Below are 16,915 nucleotides of genomic sequence, written 5' to 3' on the forward strand. Positions count from 1 at the left end.
TGCTTGTGCATTGATCCCATGCTCTATCTTCAAAGATACTACTCTAGCAATTCTTCCCTGTGTTCTTTGCATAATGAATTTACCCCTCTGCTAGATAATTTACATCAGCATGCAAACGTGCTTTATATTCCTCTTGTTAAATCTATCATTTCTTAGCATAATATTGTCCTTCATCTTCTGCACATACCTTAATTCTTTTCAGCCAGATCCTTTTTAAAAGGGGTACCCACAGCCTGGACAACACAGCAAGACCCCATCTACAAAAAATAAAAAATTTAGCCAGGCATGGTGATGTGGTACACCTCTGTAGTCCCAGCCACTTGAGGCTGAGGCAGGAAGATCACTTGAGCCCAGGAGTTTGAGGCTATGGTGAGCTACAGTTGCACTCCACTCCAGTCTGGATGGTCAAATGACTCTGTCTCTTAAAAAAAAAAAAAAAAAAAAAGATGTGTTCATACTCAGTGTCTCTGGTTTTCTTCTTTTTCTCTCTGCTCTAGTCAGGCTTTACACCTTTCACTAAAACTACTGTGTCACAGTCATCAAAGACCTCAGTGTTAAATTCAGTGGTTAGATTTGGTCTTAAACTTGAATTACCAGCAGATTTTGATGTAGTCATCACTCCATCCTCAAAATACATTCTTTGCATGGCTTTTAAGATGCTTTTCTTCCCTGGTTTGCTACCTCACTGGTGGTTCTTGACTGTTATCTCTTTCTGTAAACCAGAACTATACAATAGAAATATAATGTAAGCCACATGTATAGTTTGATTTAGTGTTCTAGTGGCCATGGGTGAAAATAATTTTAATGCTATATTTTATTTAATTCAGTATATCTAAAATATTAATGTTTTGGCTGCATAGTATTGTGTGAAGAGTACAGTTTTTGAATACTTATTTCTGGCAATCAAAGGATGCTGCAACTACTGGACAGAAGTATAATGAGACACAGGATATATACCTAGTCTCAAAATATCTTTCCACCAGATACTTATTAATTACAAAGGGAAAAATGATAGCTTTGTGATAGAGAAACTTGGTGGATAGCACCTTAGTCAAGTGGCCAGAATTACCATTAGTAATTGGACAGATTGACACGTGCCGGCTTATACAGTGCTCTAGGAAGGACACATCATCATTTCTGTGGCATTCCTATCAAATATGATATAACTTAAATTTAATCTTGAAGAAATATCAGGCACATCCATTACTGAGGGATATACTACAAAATGTATACTACAAAGTACTATTCAAAATATACTATTTTGAAGTACTGTTTGAAAAGATACTTCCAAGTGTCAGATATGAATGTTAAGGACAGAGGAAATGCTCCAGATTAAAGGAGGTTAGAGACATGAATTTCTGTATTTGGTAATTGTACTGTGATTATGCAAGAGGAAGATTTTGTTTTTAGGAAATCACGCTGAAGTGTTTAGAAGTAAAGGGGCATCATAGTCTGCAACTTAATCTCAAAGGTTTCATTTTGTCATTATCACAAGTGCTAACCTGTTTGTTAATACTCACAAACTGTCTTCTCACTTGTTAAGATGAAAGTATTCCTGTTATAATCTAAGCTCAGCTCCTCCACTTGTGTTGCATTACTAGGCTCTCCTTCACTACTTGCTTACTCTTATTGGCATGTAAACGTGCTTTACATTCATTTGAAAACACCACAGTTTCCTTGATCCCATGGCTCCTTGTATCTACAATCCCATTTCCCAGCTACTTGCCAGGAAAAATGTCTTTAATGATTTGCTTATGTTACTTTTTCTTTCATTTTATCTTTATTTACTCCAAATGGTCATTCTTTACCACCACTACAGAGAACTGGTCTTTACCCATCTTGCTAAATTCAGTGTTCTCACCCCTCCCTCTCCAACCTGTGAGCATCGTTAGACCCAGTTGACACACTGTGAAATACTTTTTTCTCTTTGTCTTCTTAATACCAGTCTTTTGGATTTCTTTCTGCCTCACTGGTAAGCCTAGTTCCTGTGCTTACGTCTCTAATTGCTAGAGTACTCCTGGACTCCCTCCCTCCTCCATAACTGTTCCCTAGGTTGATTCCTCTAGTTCTGTGGCATTCAGTATCAACTAACTATACAATGATGAAGTCCGAATTTATACCTCTAGGCTTGAGTCTTTCCCTGACTTCAGTCTCAAGCAAGTGAAATCTGAAATCTCCACTTGGATGATCAAAGAAATTACAAACTTGATATAACCAAAATTATACTTCATTTCTGCCCTTACACCTGCTCCTCCCAAATACTGCCTTATCCCAGGAAATGGTACCATCACCTGCTTAGACCAAAACCCTAAAAATGAGGCTTGATTGTATAGTTTACCTCATATCCACATTCAGTTCATCAGCATATCATGTTAGCTCTACCTTTGAAATATATCCTGATTTTTTTTTTTTTTTAACCAACTTCTTACTCTCCCCACTGTTGCAATCCCAATCCAAGTCATCATCAGCCCTTGCTTGGACTGTTGGATAGAGTCCAATGTCTGATCTCCCTAGTTTCACTCTGACTTCTGTCCTCAAGTCCACAAATCTTCAAGAGTGATCTTTAATGGTAGCAGTCTGTTTACATGACTCTCTTGCTCTCACTTATCCAATAACTTAGATTAAATTCTTATTACTGGGGTTTATATTCCCAGGACTTGTGATGTTCTTCCAGAAAGTTTTCCTAAGACTCTTCTTGGCAAACTTACAGATAAGTTTTATGGATATTTTTGTTTTGTTGTTTTTCCTACACAGTGTTTGTCTGATTTTTTAAAAAAGGAAGAGGAAGCTGGATGTGGTGGCTCACACCTGTAATCCCAGCACTTTGGGAGGCTGAGATGGGTGGATCACTTGAGCTTAGGAGTTCGAGACCAGCCTGGACAACATGGCGAGATCTCATCTCTACTAAAAATACAAAAAAATTTAGCCCGGTGTGGTGGTGCATGCCTGTATTCCCAGCTACCTAGGAGGCTGAGGTGGAAGGATTGCTTGAGCCCAGAAGGGGGTGGAGGTTACAGTGAGCTAAGTTTGCATCACTACACTCGAGCCTGGATGACAGCGAGACCCTGTCTCAAAAAAAAAAAAAGGGTCGGGGGGTGGAGATTTTATGTTGAAAAAGAAAAACCTAGATTTTTTTCTGAAAAATTAGGAGACCTGACCACACTGGCCCTGTATTCATTCATAGCCACAACAGGATAAGTAGTGGCTGACTCCTTTTAAATGAAGCATATGTTTTCCAATTTGCCAGTCTCTGCCATTCCCTAGTGTATGTTGTAGCTAGCCAGATGTATTTAGGAAGATAACCTGCCTTTTGAGTTCATGACCCCTGCCCTGGAATAAGTCATTCGTTGAACACATATTTATTGAATAGAAGTCTGTTTAGCACTATTCAAAGTCCTATAGGTGAAGTAGTAAATAAAGCCGTGATCTCATGGATTATACCTTTCTTGGGACAGATAGTCAATGTATATGTAATTAAATACACATATAATGTCAGGTGGTGATTAAGTGCCATGAAGAAAAGTAAAGCAGGCTAAGGGGATATAAAATGGTGGATGGTGCTGTCTTAGAATGCATGGGGAAAATCTCTATTTGAGGAATTGACATTAGAACAGAGGCTGGAATATAAGGGATGAAACCTTGTACATATTTTGAAGAAAATCATTTTGGTGTGGGAGCCGTGAGAGGAGAACATGTTTGGTATGTTTGAATGACAAGAAAGACCTGTCAGACTGCAGTGCAGTCAATGTGAAGTGGTAGGAAATAAAGTTGGCGAGGGAGACCGGGCCATGTGATGTAGGGCCATAGAGGCCATGGTGGACTTAGGGATTTTGCTATGAGGTAGAAAACTATTGAAAGGTTTTGAATAGGAAATGACATGATGTGACTTATTTTCAAACAATCCTTCTGCCTTCTGGTGGTATATAAATTATAGCAGGGACTAGTGTGGTAGGTGGGGGAGTTGTCTGGAGGTGGTTACAAGAGTGAGCAATAGTGGTGACTTAAACTAGAGAGAGCTGTGAAAGGGTGAGAAGTAGTCAGACTAGAATCTGAAGATAGAGCCTACAGTGTTTTCTGGTGGATTTGATACAGGATGTAGAAAAACGAGAAGAGTAGAGGCCAGGTTTTCAGCCTGAGCAACTCTAGATAGATAGTAGTGCCATTTAGTGGTATGGTAAACACTAGGAAGTAGGCGTCAAGCTCCTTTTTGGAGATGTAAAATTTGAGAATCCTGTTTGATGTCCAAGTAGAGACAGACTATAAAAGAGAATAAGCTTATATAGCTCTGTAATATGATGAGTGTTTTTTTTTTAAGGATTTGATCATGTAAGTCATAAAATACACCTGAGTTCTTTGAGACCAAGGACATTGGGTTTATTTTCTTACTGTTTGTGGGGTATAGTACCTCACTTGAATTTGATGCTCACTGTTTTTTTTTTTTTAAGAATCCAGAAATTGTGCTGTAGCTCCATCCCCTTTTGAAACTATTGTTCTGTTATTTTAGGATTCTATCTACATTTTTTTTTTGAGGCAGAGTCTCGCTCTGTCGCCCAGGCTGGATTGCAGTGTCTCGATCTCTGCTCACTGCAGCCTCCACCTCCTGCGTTCAAGTGATTCTCCTGCCCCAGCCTCCCAAATAGCTGGGATTACAGATACATGCCACCATGCCTGGCTAATTTTTTTGTATTTTTAGTATAGACGGGGTTTCACTATGTTGGCCAGGCTGGTCGTGAACTCCTGACCTCAGGTAATCCACCCGCCTCGGCCTCCCAAAGTGCTGGGATTATAGGCACGAGCCACCATGCCCAGCCCTAGCTATGTTTTTATAGGAATTATAGTAGGCAGAAACACTCTTTTAATGGGGCATATGACTTGTTAATCAAATCAGCCAGATGACAGTAAATGTATTTTCTTCAAAGGAAGTCCAGCAAATCACTTAATTTGTTAATGACTCAGCATTGAAATCATTTAAAAAATGATTTGGGGAATGGGGGTCCTATGTCTGAATGACTCAGTTTTTTTCCTTCCAATGGACTATAGTGGAACATGGTTTTACTCTCACTTTGAATAATTCTGTTTGAGAAATCTTAACTGTGCAAGCAGTCACTTAATAATTTTTTAAGTGGTCTTATCTAAATCTTGCAGCACGGTCATTAAACAGTAATTACTACATATTTACTGTTCACCTGTGAATGTGAGACTACTTTGTGAGAATTATTACTGTGCGATATTTTCTTAAGCATTACCCTTATATGGCAAGTGAACGTATTAAATTGCCTAAGGACAAGCAATTGAAAGTAAGGACAGAGACAACATTTGAATATGGTGTTTTAAGTGTATGCCTTCAAGAAAAGCTTGTGTGTATCCTAGCAATATTTAGACAAGCAGGATGACCTCCCATTTCTCTTTGTTTATTAAATAGTGATTTTGTAAGAGAAATATAAAGAAAAGTTTTATATTTTGCCGCTATTTAAGGTTTTTTGCTATTCATGAGCCTGATTATTTCCTTTTTGTATAGGAAGATTTTCAGTCAATGACTTATGGATTTAAAATGGCTAACAGTGTGACAGATCTTCGAGTTACAGGTAAAATTATTTTTAAAGATAATTCACAAGTTTTACATTTTCATATGTTTCCTTTTAAAACTTATTGTTTCTTTTTCTAGGCATGCTAAAAGATGTGGAGGATGACATGCAAAGAAGAGTAAAGGTATATATGTTTTCTCTTTGGTGTGGGGTTTTGGTACACTTCTAAATGTCAGTTTAACTTTACCTAATTAAAAATGTGTAGAACCACCTTTCTCCTGTATGTGCTTTGTATTTTTTTTTGTAATGAATTTGAACACTGCTAGAGGAGTTTCTGATAAATTAATGTCATTTTCAAATTTTAGTATATGTGCTGCCGAAGCGAGCACAAATTAATGTCATTTTCAAGTACAGCCATCCCTCGGTATTCTCAGGGCACTGGTTCCAGGACCCCTGTGAATACCAAAACTCAAGGATGCTCAAGTCTCTTATATACAATGGTGTGATATTTGCATATAACCTGTTCACGTCCTTCTGTATACTTTAAATCATCACTAGATTACTTATAATATTTAATATGTAAATGCTATGTAAATAGTTGTACTGTACTTTTAAAATTTGAATTTTTTAATGTTATTTAAAAATTTTTTTCTGAATACTTTCAATCAGCGGTTGGTTCAATCCAACCCATGGATACAGAGAGATGAGTATATTCAAATTTAACCCACTTGATTCTTTCAACTTTTTGCCAGTGTTTTAGATTTTTACTATGGTATTTTAAAAATAGTATTTTTCTCCCACTACTGTTTTCGGTTCCTCAAAGGTAAGGACTATCTTGTTCACCTTTGTATCTTTAATAGCTGGTACAGTGTCTGGAACACAGTAGGTGAGCTCAGTAAGTGGTGATATCCCAAATCTGGTGAAAACCTTCTAGATGACCTTGATGATTTGCGGCTTTTCATAGAGATGGGGGAAAAGTTATATTTCTACATTTTTTTTAACACTAGTATGACAGTATGGTTGTCAAACTTCATATTCTCTTTTTTTGATTTTTACAATTCAGTGAATTGGGCAGTTAGACACACACAGTGCTCCACTTTTAGATGAGGAAAATACAGATCAAAGGAGTTAAATAACCTGTGTCTTAGCTTTACTAAAGGGCATGTAAATGGCAGCTTTAGGGGTAGAACCCACAACTTCTAGTAGATCTTCCTGTAGTACCACCCTGGTATTTGGTCAAATAAAATTGTCCACTATAACATTTGTATTAAGAAATTGTGTATTTTAGTGTAAAATGGATCAGTATTGACCATTGAACTTTATTTTTTCATAATGTGATTTTTGTGAAGGTTACAGTTTTTTTCTAACAGGGTTAGTTTTGAGAGCATCAGGAATTTCAATTAATATCTCCTTTTAAAGGAAAATGTACTATGTGCCATATACTTCTGCTTATGTTATTTCATTGTTTTGCTGTTTGAATACTTAATTCTTTTCCATGATCTTTATAATTTATGTCAAAATGACCTTTCTGTGTATAGGATTAATAGGAGGAACGTAAATACTAGACACAGCTTTTTTCCCCAACTATTTTCCCCAAAAACAGATTCTTGTGTATACTTAAAAAATTAGTGTTTTTCCTTATGTATTTGTAATGTAATATTTTTTCAGGTTTGTGTTTAATTCACCTTTTTTAAAATTTTAGAGTACTCGAAGTCGACAAGGAGAAGAAAGAGATCCAGAAGTTGAACTAGAAGTAATTGAACTTATTTTCTGGTAGATAATATCAGAGAAGTCTACCTGTTAATGTTGTAGTTTTATGAACTGCGTTATAATTTATGGAAGCCCTTTTTAAGGTATTTCTTTAAAAATTGGACGTTGCAAGGGATTTTATTTCCCTTGTATTTATTTTGATAGAATGATAATACAGCTCTTTCAAATAGATGATTTCAAAACTCTTCAGTGTATTCCTGTGAGGTAGGAAGAAAAATATGGTCTTTCACAGATGATGCACCAGAGCGCCACAGTATCAAAAGTTGCTGAACCTTTGTCGAGATTCTAAATTTTCTGACTCTGCTTAAAGCACATTTTAATCAGTCCTTTTTAAAATGCAGATAACATCAGTTTTTTGAGGTAATAGTGTAAATTTTGACTTAGGACAAGATCAGTGCTGTTGATATAGAAACTTCACATTCCAATTTCAAAAGAATAGGCTTTGTTTTGTTTTCTGCAGCTCATTTTTCAGGCTTTTAAAAGCCTGTAAGTGAAGGTGTCTGTAATGTAGTAAGTTATTAACATTGAGATTTAGGAGTTAATATATTTTAAATGAAATTCCTTTCACGGGCTTTGCATCTTTTAACTTTTAGTCCTTTCTTGTTTTTTTAGCACCAACAATGTTTAGCAGTATTCAGCAGAGTGAAATTTACTCGTGTGTTACTGACAGTGCTTATAGCCTTTACTAAGAAAGAGGTAAGGGCATTCAATATAATATGTCTATTTGTTTTAGTGATTTTGGCTGGAATTCCTGAGTGAAGCAGTTCTGAAACTTCTCCCTTGAAGTGTTCCTGATCCCAGATATACAGAACTCAGCATTTGGTATATTTATACCAGTGTAACACTGATGACTTTCTCAATAAATCACGTGAATTTTGTTTTATTTTTTACTTATTTGTAAATAATACATTAGAAGCTGAAATTACTTGTAGGTTGTTATATTTTGTGAATTGAAAAGGAGAAAGTAAAATTTTAGGTAGGCCTAGTCTTACCTTCAGTTACATAATTAACTGTTGGATTTGTATAGAACCAAAAGCAAGCCCTAGATGGTGAATATTTTTTCCTTTTTGTATTTTTGCACTAATTCAAGTCAATTACAGATTAATTTTTGAGTAATTTATAAGTGGTGAATAGGGATCCAATTTTTACCACTAATTTAATTTCTGTAATTCTATTTCTTCCCATTTTTTTTTTCCTACCTTGATGAATGACATGGTAGAATTGTTGAAAATTTTTTCATTTTCTAGTTGATTGCTTCTTTGGTTTTTATTGTGGAAAAAAAAAAACCAAAAATATTTTCTATTATTTTAATTGATCCTACAAGTTATAGATGTGAGTAAAAAAACCATTTTCTATCCTAACAGGATCTGGACATCCTGTATTAAGTGCATAGTTTATGAAAACCAATGTCATTACAGCAAGCATTTAATTTCGTTATTGTTTATAGGATTTTCCTATTTAATGTATATCTTTCAGTGAAAGAATATGTAAGAATGTTTTTGGTGATTTATTTGCTAGACCAGTGCTGTTGCAGAAGCTCAAAAATTGATGGTTCAAGCAGCAGATCTTCTTTCTGCCATTCATAATTCATTGCATCATGGCATCCAGGCCCAGAATGATACTACAAAAGGAGGTAATTGTTCAATTTGCTCCTACTCTTTCTTTTCTTCGTTTCTATCCAAAATATTTAGTGCTTAGCTTGTACTAAAGTTTTTTCAAGTCAGTCTTGTACCTTGGAATGTTTTAATCCAGAGACTTACAGTGTTTAGGCTCTTCTCTGTAAATATATACTAGACTAAAAAACAATACTGTGGAACTTGGCCGTTTCCTGTATATTACTATTTAGACTTGGAATATGTATCCTGTCTTATGTCCATGCTGTGATGTTACAGTCTGGCAGCTTCTTCTTGCTGCCCAGAAAAGCCAGCGCAATGAGAACAGCAGAGAAAGAGTTTAATTATCATGAGTCAGCCAAGTGGAAGGATGACAGCTGTTTCTCAAATCTTCCTCCCCGAGAATTCAGGGACTAGAGTTTTTGAAGAATAGTTTGGCGGGCAGTGGGTGAGCAAGGAGAGGAGATTTGTTTCAGGAAGGGACAGTTACCATCTTTATTTAAATTGTAAACTAAATTTCTCCCATAGTTGCTTGGCCTACACCAGGAATAAGCAAAGACAGCTTGTGAGGTTAGAAGCAAGATGGAGTCAGCTATGTCAGGTTTCTCTCATAATTTTTACAAAGGCCATTTCAATAACAATGAATCACCTTTTTAATCACCTCTCCTCTTTTTTGTCTGAGAGATCGTCACTTCGATTACACATGTTAGAAATGATTGTTCCCCAGTGCTGTAAAGAAATAGCACTTGAACATAAATTTAATTTCCTTGGCAAGGCCATTTTTACTTTCTGCAGAAAGGGTACACTCGCCAGCAGTTTTGCCACGAGAGTACGCTAAGCAAAGGAGACAGGATCATTTATAACCTGACACGTCCACCCTACTGCTGTGTCCGGTTTCCATTGGCTGGAACAGGACCTTACATTTCTGTATTTGTCCCAATTGGCTAGCAACTTAGAACTTTTTAAAAGAGGCAAAGGCAGAGGAGAACAAAGGAAGGAGGAAGTAACTTGTGGAATGCTGAGAAAAGTAAAAACTCCTTCAAATAAGAAAGAAGAACAGGCTATGACCTAATGCTTGCTTGGACCAGTAAAAGCATGCCAGGGCAAATATTTAGGCTAAATTCTGGGAGCTAAGAACGTAAAGTACATTGATTTATTACAGCTAGCAGATATTTAATAATGTTAGCACAGGTTTTTGAATAAATTTTGCTTCTAAGAGAAGTTACTATTTATTCCTAATTAGATGGGGAGGAAAGTCTTTGAAGAGGAACTTCTACTTTGCTTTTTACACACAGTCTACTCTGAACACCAGGCAGGCGTTAGATATTCTCCCTGTTTTGGAAAAGATTTCAGTCTGTATTTTTCCTGTGCTCTCACACCACCACAACAGTCATCGGTACAGAAGACTTGAGTGATAACTGTGTAGGTTTTTCCACACACACCAGCTGGATGCCCTCTAATTAAACTCCCATTGAAGGAGTGTTTGTGGTAGTGTGGAAAACACAAACTCCAACCTCTACTATCTACCCGGAGGTAATGCCAGATCCCACAGGTTGACGGCTCAGTCCCCAAGACTGCTCTTCCTCCCCAAACACCAGTTCCATGTCTGGGTTTCCAGAACTTCTGACCCACTGGCTTTAAGTTGGGATTCCCACGACTCTCTTTTTGGTTTCAGCTAATTTGCTGGAGCGAGTCACAGAACTCTGGGAAACACTTGGTGTGTTTACTGGTTTATTGTGGGGGCTATAGGATGTGAAGGCTACAGATGAAGAAATGCATAGGGTGAAGTATGGGTAAGGGTCTCGGAGCTTCCATGCCTTCCCTGGGTGTACTATCTCCTAGGAACCTCCACATGTTCAGATATCTGGAAGCTCTCTGAACTGTGTCCTCCTGAATTTTTACAGAAGTTTCCTTACATAGGCATGATTGATTAAACCTTTGGCCATTGGTGAGCAACTGGACCTTCAGCCTCTCTCCCATCCCTGGAAGTTGTGGGGTGGGGCTGAAAGTTCCAGCCTTGTACTCATGCCTGTCTTTTTGGTTATCTGCCCTACCCTGAAACTATCAGTCATTCGCATATCAAAAGACAGCACTTGGAGAGTCTAAGGATTTTAGGAGTTAACGTTAGGAAACAAGAAGGAAGACCAAATATATATTTCATAACGTCACACCCTCTGTGTTCTCACTGCATTCATACAGGCCTCTGTTACATTTTTTTGTACATTGTATTTTAGTTTTTTTACCCATTTGTCTTTCCATGAGATTTTGAGCACTTTTAGGCCAGGCACTCTCTTCTTGTGTATTGCCATGCTTGGCATATTGTTGGCACTCAGATTTTATTTATGAAATATGCCTTAAAAAGAATAGTGTACCTCTGTTGTAAAGTTTACAGTGGGTTAACATTGTAGATAATGTGTAGCGATTTTGATTGTCCTTAAAACTCATTAAAATGAGATGACATTTATATCCTTTTTTCGCCACTCAACGACTTGGCCATTCCAGTAGAGAGGAAGAGAAATTTATATGCTTCAAATTAGTGTTACCCAGTTGTCAGTCTTGTAACCAGAAAGGCAAGTTTTTACTGATCGACACCTCATTCCTTTTCCACACATACCCTCCATTTAGAGACAGACATTGTGTTCCCCTTCCCATATATTTTTCTTTCCGTGCTAAAATGTTAGGTAATACAGCAACCCAGAAGGTAATTTGGGTTAGGAAATCAGTATTGTCATAATTTTTGTGTTTCTACTAGTTGTGCTGACTTTGTATGTATTTATCATCATTTTCACTTTTTCCAAAAGAGGGAGTGTGTTTATAGGATGAGTGACTAGGTAGCATTCTGTACCATAGGACATAAGGAGGTGGTTATGCATAGCAACGTAGTAGTACATGTTTACAGAGAGGGATAAAATGTCCACAACTCTGAAATGCTTTGAAATCTACAGCAATAATACTTTTATGAAAACCACTATATAATAAATGACTTCAAAGTTATTTGTTGGTTTGTGTATCAACAAGATGATGCAAAGCAAGAATCTTCCAGATGATTGGAATCTGGATGTTTCTTTTTGCCATGTCTGACTACTCCTGGGCTATTCTGCTCTGTATCTGTAATCAAACTCTGAGATGATAATTTCCGTGGGATCATTAGTAGCTACAGCTTGTGACTTTTCTATATTTCAGACCAGTGTTAAAAATAGCTTGTGCATATGATCTCCTCTATTACTCTGGTTTTATAGTGTGCTGACAGGCTTCAGGAAAATTGTTTATGTAAAACTGGCTTGAATAAACCTTTTAAAAATGTAATCTTACGACTAAGCAAGTGAAATTTTAAATTTAACAAGTACTCACCCTGTGCTTGTATGGGTAATACCTTTTAGCTGGCATAATTTAATGTTCTAATTATCCCTTAATCATAAGCTGTACGATTCTATAATAAAAAAGTTAATGCCTTCTTAATGTCTATTCTAGTAGAAGAGTGATGAGAAAATAATAGTATAGATTAGTTTTGGTCTCTACTCATTTTGCCTTCTGATTATATTACAACTCCAGCTGGTGACAAGATGGCTGTGTAAATCTTGAAATCACTGAGCATTCATTTTAGCTTCTCATTGAAAGGTAGATATTCAGTATGAATTGTAAACTGGCATTAAGGGAGAAAGTAGGAATAATCAAACTTGATCTGAGAATTACTTGCTGGTGCATTTTCTCAATGCATAGTAATATCTTTATGAAGATGCAGAATGCAAAAGTGGTTTTGGAGGTGGATAAGGAGGGCAGCTTACTGATAATGGGATTTTTTTGACGTGGTTACATGGAGCAGTGTACTAGTAAAGTATTTGGCCCTGGAAAATGGATAGAGAAGCAGATTTTGGAGTCATTTTCAGTGCTTATTGAGGGAGCAGATGGTGTTTACTTGGGACTTACTGGATTCAAAGATGTGACCTTGGGTTATATTGTTGTTGAAGGAAGAAAGGAGCAAAAAAATCCAGTGAAACTGTTGTTTTTCTTTGTTTTTGCTTATGCTGTCTTGAATTTTACAGTTCTTTTTAATATGTCTGTGGAAGTTTAGCTCATCCTTTAAAATGATGTTCACATCACCTCCTCCAATGAGACTTTCCTGGTTCTATTTGTCAAAATATGTTTCTCTTTCCATGTTCACTCATAGTTATCTGTGAATTGGGTCTAATTTACCCTTTAGATTATGAGCATCTTTAACAGTTGCCAATGGAAATAATATATTTAAATTTATGTTGCCTGAAATTAATAGATACTCTTGGGGAGTGTATTTTCAAATCTAACACACAGTTTCAAGAGGACTTGTCATCTTTTAAAAATAAATTAAAAGATACCTGAATAAACTTGGTGGGTTGAACACATGTATTTGCTTTCTGAAATTCCAAGCAAGCAATGAAGAAGTGATTTTTTTCTTTCAAGGCATAATTGATAAAGATGAAAAAGACAGGGAAAGGAGAAAATAGCAACAAAATTATTTTAGAAGCTGGAAAACAGAAGGACATTGACTTACCTATCTCCAAATAACTATTTTTAGCCACTGATAGAGGAAGTCAAAGGCAGCCCAGTTTATACTGTGGATCTCCTGAAGGCTGCATTATTGGTTTGCCAGATACTTCTGGAAATGGGTATGAGAAATTTAGCTGAAAACATGAGAACTGGTTGATAATCTGTTCAGAAGCAGAAATTTCATCCCTCTTTTTGCTGAGTGACATTCCTGAACCTCACAATACTAAAAGTTTATTCTCTGGAGGAGGGGGACAGAGGGATTCTGTACTTGAGGGTATATGAGGCCCAGGTGAAGGGTACACATTATGAGAGAGTTAAGTGAAAGTTAAGTAGTCATTATTGTGACCTACTTTCTTTCCCCATCTGCTCCTCTCCTCGCTCCACTCGGCCTTCAGAACAGTGTAGCCAGGCACATGCTCTCCACTTAAGAGTTTAGAAGATTCTTCTTAGGGAAATCTGAAAAGTCCAAGAGATGGGGAAAAACAAAAGCAAATTCTAAATATGCTAATTTCAGCAATTCCCCTGATAAAATGGCTTGGTTGAAAGCTTGACGTGTATTCACAGTGCTCTTAATGGTTTTTTTTTTGGTATGTGCTCTAGTTTCAAATCTGAGTATATAGTTAAGGGTGGAAATCTCTAGCCTGAAAGAAAGAATAAAACAGGCAAAGTACCTTAAGAGAAATGAGAAAAATCAATACGTATGTAAAACAAAAATAGGATGCTATATGAAAGGAAAAAAGGGGAATATGTTCTTTGAGATTGAAAATAGAAGAGCACGGCGGGTGGGGGGCAAGGGGAGGGATAGCATTCAGAGAGATACCTAATGTAGATGATGGGTTGATGGCTCAGCAAACCACTATGGCACATGTATACCTATGTAACAAACCTGCATGTTCTGCACATGTATCCCAGAACTTAAAATAGAAGAGCAGAAATGACAAAAATAAGTAGGAAGTTTAGAATACAAAGTTGCAGAAATCTTAGAGCCAAAAATGAAAAGGTGAAAAATAGGAAAGATAAAGATTATACTAGGCTTAGTCAAGAAAGGTCTACTATCTAATAAAGGTAAGTAAATAAAACATATAAAGGATAAACTAATAAAAGTTGTTCCAGAAGTATAGATCAGAAAATAGAAGCAAAAAAAAAAAAAATCACTGGATGTGGTAGCCCATGCCTGTAATCCCAGTGCACTTTGGGAAGCCAAGGTAGGAAGATTGCATGAGGCCAGGAATTCGAAACCAGCCTGTACAACATAGCAAGACCCCATCTCTACAAAAAATTTAAAAAGTAGCCAGGTGTGGTGGCATGTGCCTTGTAGTCCTAGCTACTCGGGAGATTGAAGTGGGAGGATTGCCTGAGCCCAGGAGGTTGAGGCTACAGTGAGCTATGATTGTACCACTGCATTCCAGCCTGGACGACAGTGAGAGACCCTGTCTTTTTAAAACAAACAAACAAACAAACAAACAAACATGTAAGAAAATTTCCTGGAGACAGATGATATGAATGCTTAGATTGAAAGGGCCAATAAAGAGCCACCCAGCACACCAGAATGAAAATTGACTTGTGTTGAGGTGGCATATCATTATGAAACTTTAGAAAAGTGGCAACAAATAGAAGATCCTAAGAGAAAAGAGGCAAAACCAAGTTACACAGAATCAAGACAGAGTGTCTCATGTGCAGCAGTAGTGGAAATTAGAAGTCAATGAAGTGAAAACCGAGATCATATTTCCTAATGCAAAACTTACTCAAAGCTATAGCAATGAAGACAGTGTAGTTCTGGATAGATACAGATCAGTGGAATAGAACAGAATTGAGAGCCCAGAAATGAACACTCATGTTCTCGGTTGCTATTTGACAAGGGTGTCAAGACAATTCAATGAGGAAAGAAAAGTCTTTTCATCAAAGATGCTAAGACAACTGGATATCCACATGCCGGAGGATAAAGTTGGATACTCCCCATCACCCCTGCTGGTCTTATGCAAAAGTCAACTCAGAATGGATCAGTGACTTAAATGTGAGAACTAAAGCTATGGAACTCTTAAAACATAGGCATTAATCTTACACCCAGGTTAAAAAAAGCAAACCTGCATAAAAAAATGGGCAAGAGATTTGAACAGACATTTCTCCAGATAAGATTTGCAAATGGACAAAAAGTACACGAAAAGATGTGCAACAACGTTAGTCTTCAGGGAAATGCAAATCAAAATGAAAAGTTACTGCGGCCCACCCACTTGATCGCTTTAATAAAAAAGATAATAAAAAGTGTTGGCAAGGATGTGGAGAAACTGGAGCCCTAATACAGTACTGATTGGAATATAAAATGATACAGCTCTCTTGGAGATAGTCTGGTAGTGTCTCAAATGTTAAACATAGAATTATCCAAGGGAAATGAAAACATCCAAACAAAAAGTTATACACTAATGCTCATAGCAGCATTATTCATAATAGCCAAAAGGGAAAAATAGCTCAAATGTCCATCAGTGGATGAATGGATGCATAAAATGGTATATCCATGTAGTGGTGTATTATTTGTCAACAAAAAGAAATGAAGTACTGAAGGACCTTTAAAACACTGTGTTACATGGAAGAATCCAATCAGAAAAGACCATGTATTGTATGATTTCCATTTATATAAAATGTCCAAAGTTGGCAAATCCATAGAGACAAAGTAGATTAGTGGTTTCCTAGGATTGGGGGAAGAATCACGGGCAGGTAAGAGTGATTGCTAATGGGTATAGAGTTTCTTCGTGGGGTGATGAAAATGTTCTAAATTTGATTGTGATAGTTTCACAACTCTGTTAATGTATTAAAAAACCATTGAATTGTATACTTTAAATAGGTGAGTTATGTGGTATGTTAATTATATCTCATTAGAATTGTGAGTAAAAGAAAATCACTAGAGAAATGATTTCAGACTTTGGGGGGAAATGGTTTTTAATGTTGAATTCTAGACACAAACCATCATTTAGTTTTGAGGAAAGATAATTTCAGGCACTTAAAGTCTCAGAATTTATCTCACAAAAGTTTTGGAAGATGTGCTCCATTAAAACATGGGAATAAATCAAGAAAGAGGGAAGCATGAGGTTTAGGGAAAATGAGAATCCATCATAAGAAAATAATGAAGGAAATCCCCAGGATGGTGGTGAAGGGAGAAAAACACAAGATAATAGCTGAGCACCATGTATGGACAAGTCCAGATTGGAGGAAGCCCCAAGGCTCTAGGGAAAATGTCTCGAAGATACAAGACCACTGTTGCATTTGATGTATTCAGAAGAGATTGAGAGAACTGACAAATGGTTTGGGGTTGAATTAAGCCTTATGAGACAATTATTAAACTTCAGAATGCATATGAAAATTAAAATTTTCACATCTGGGGCAATGGATAACTTAAATCATAGTGGTGCTAATGCTGACTTATTTACTTGATCATAGTGGTGCAAATGCTGAATATTGATTATAACCAAAATTATGATCTAACGGTGT

At 36.8% G+C, this 16,915-nt stretch overlaps 1 protein-coding gene across 17 annotated transcripts in view; it reads left to right on the top strand.

Annotated features, from left to right (window-relative positions):
• Window positions 1-16,915, top strand: part of NAA35 (N-alpha-acetyltransferase 35, NatC auxiliary subunit) — an 81,897-nt gene that overhangs the window by 28,395 nt on the left and 36,587 nt on the right. For 15 of the 17 annotated variants that reach the window (XM_528341.9, XM_024345662.3, XM_054658859.2 and 12 more), the window contains exons 7-11: window positions 5,519-5,585; window positions 5,666-5,709; window positions 7,228-7,278; window positions 7,908-7,991; window positions 8,814-8,928. In XM_528341.9, coding sequence (XP_528341.2) covers window positions 5,519-5,585; window positions 5,666-5,709; window positions 7,228-7,278; window positions 7,908-7,991; window positions 8,814-8,928 — 361 coding nt within the window. The remainder of the gene's footprint in view (window positions 1-5,518; window positions 5,586-5,665; window positions 5,710-7,227; window positions 7,279-7,907; window positions 7,992-8,813; window positions 8,929-16,915) is intronic. The other 2 variants (XM_063788539.1, XM_009456814.5) reach the window with 1 other exon arrangement.

This window comes from Pan troglodytes, chromosome 11, assembly GCF_028858775.2.
Source record: "Pan troglodytes isolate AG18354 chromosome 11, NHGRI_mPanTro3-v2.0_pri, whole genome shotgun sequence".
Taxonomy (NCBI): domain Eukaryota; kingdom Metazoa; phylum Chordata; class Mammalia; order Primates; family Hominidae; genus Pan; species Pan troglodytes.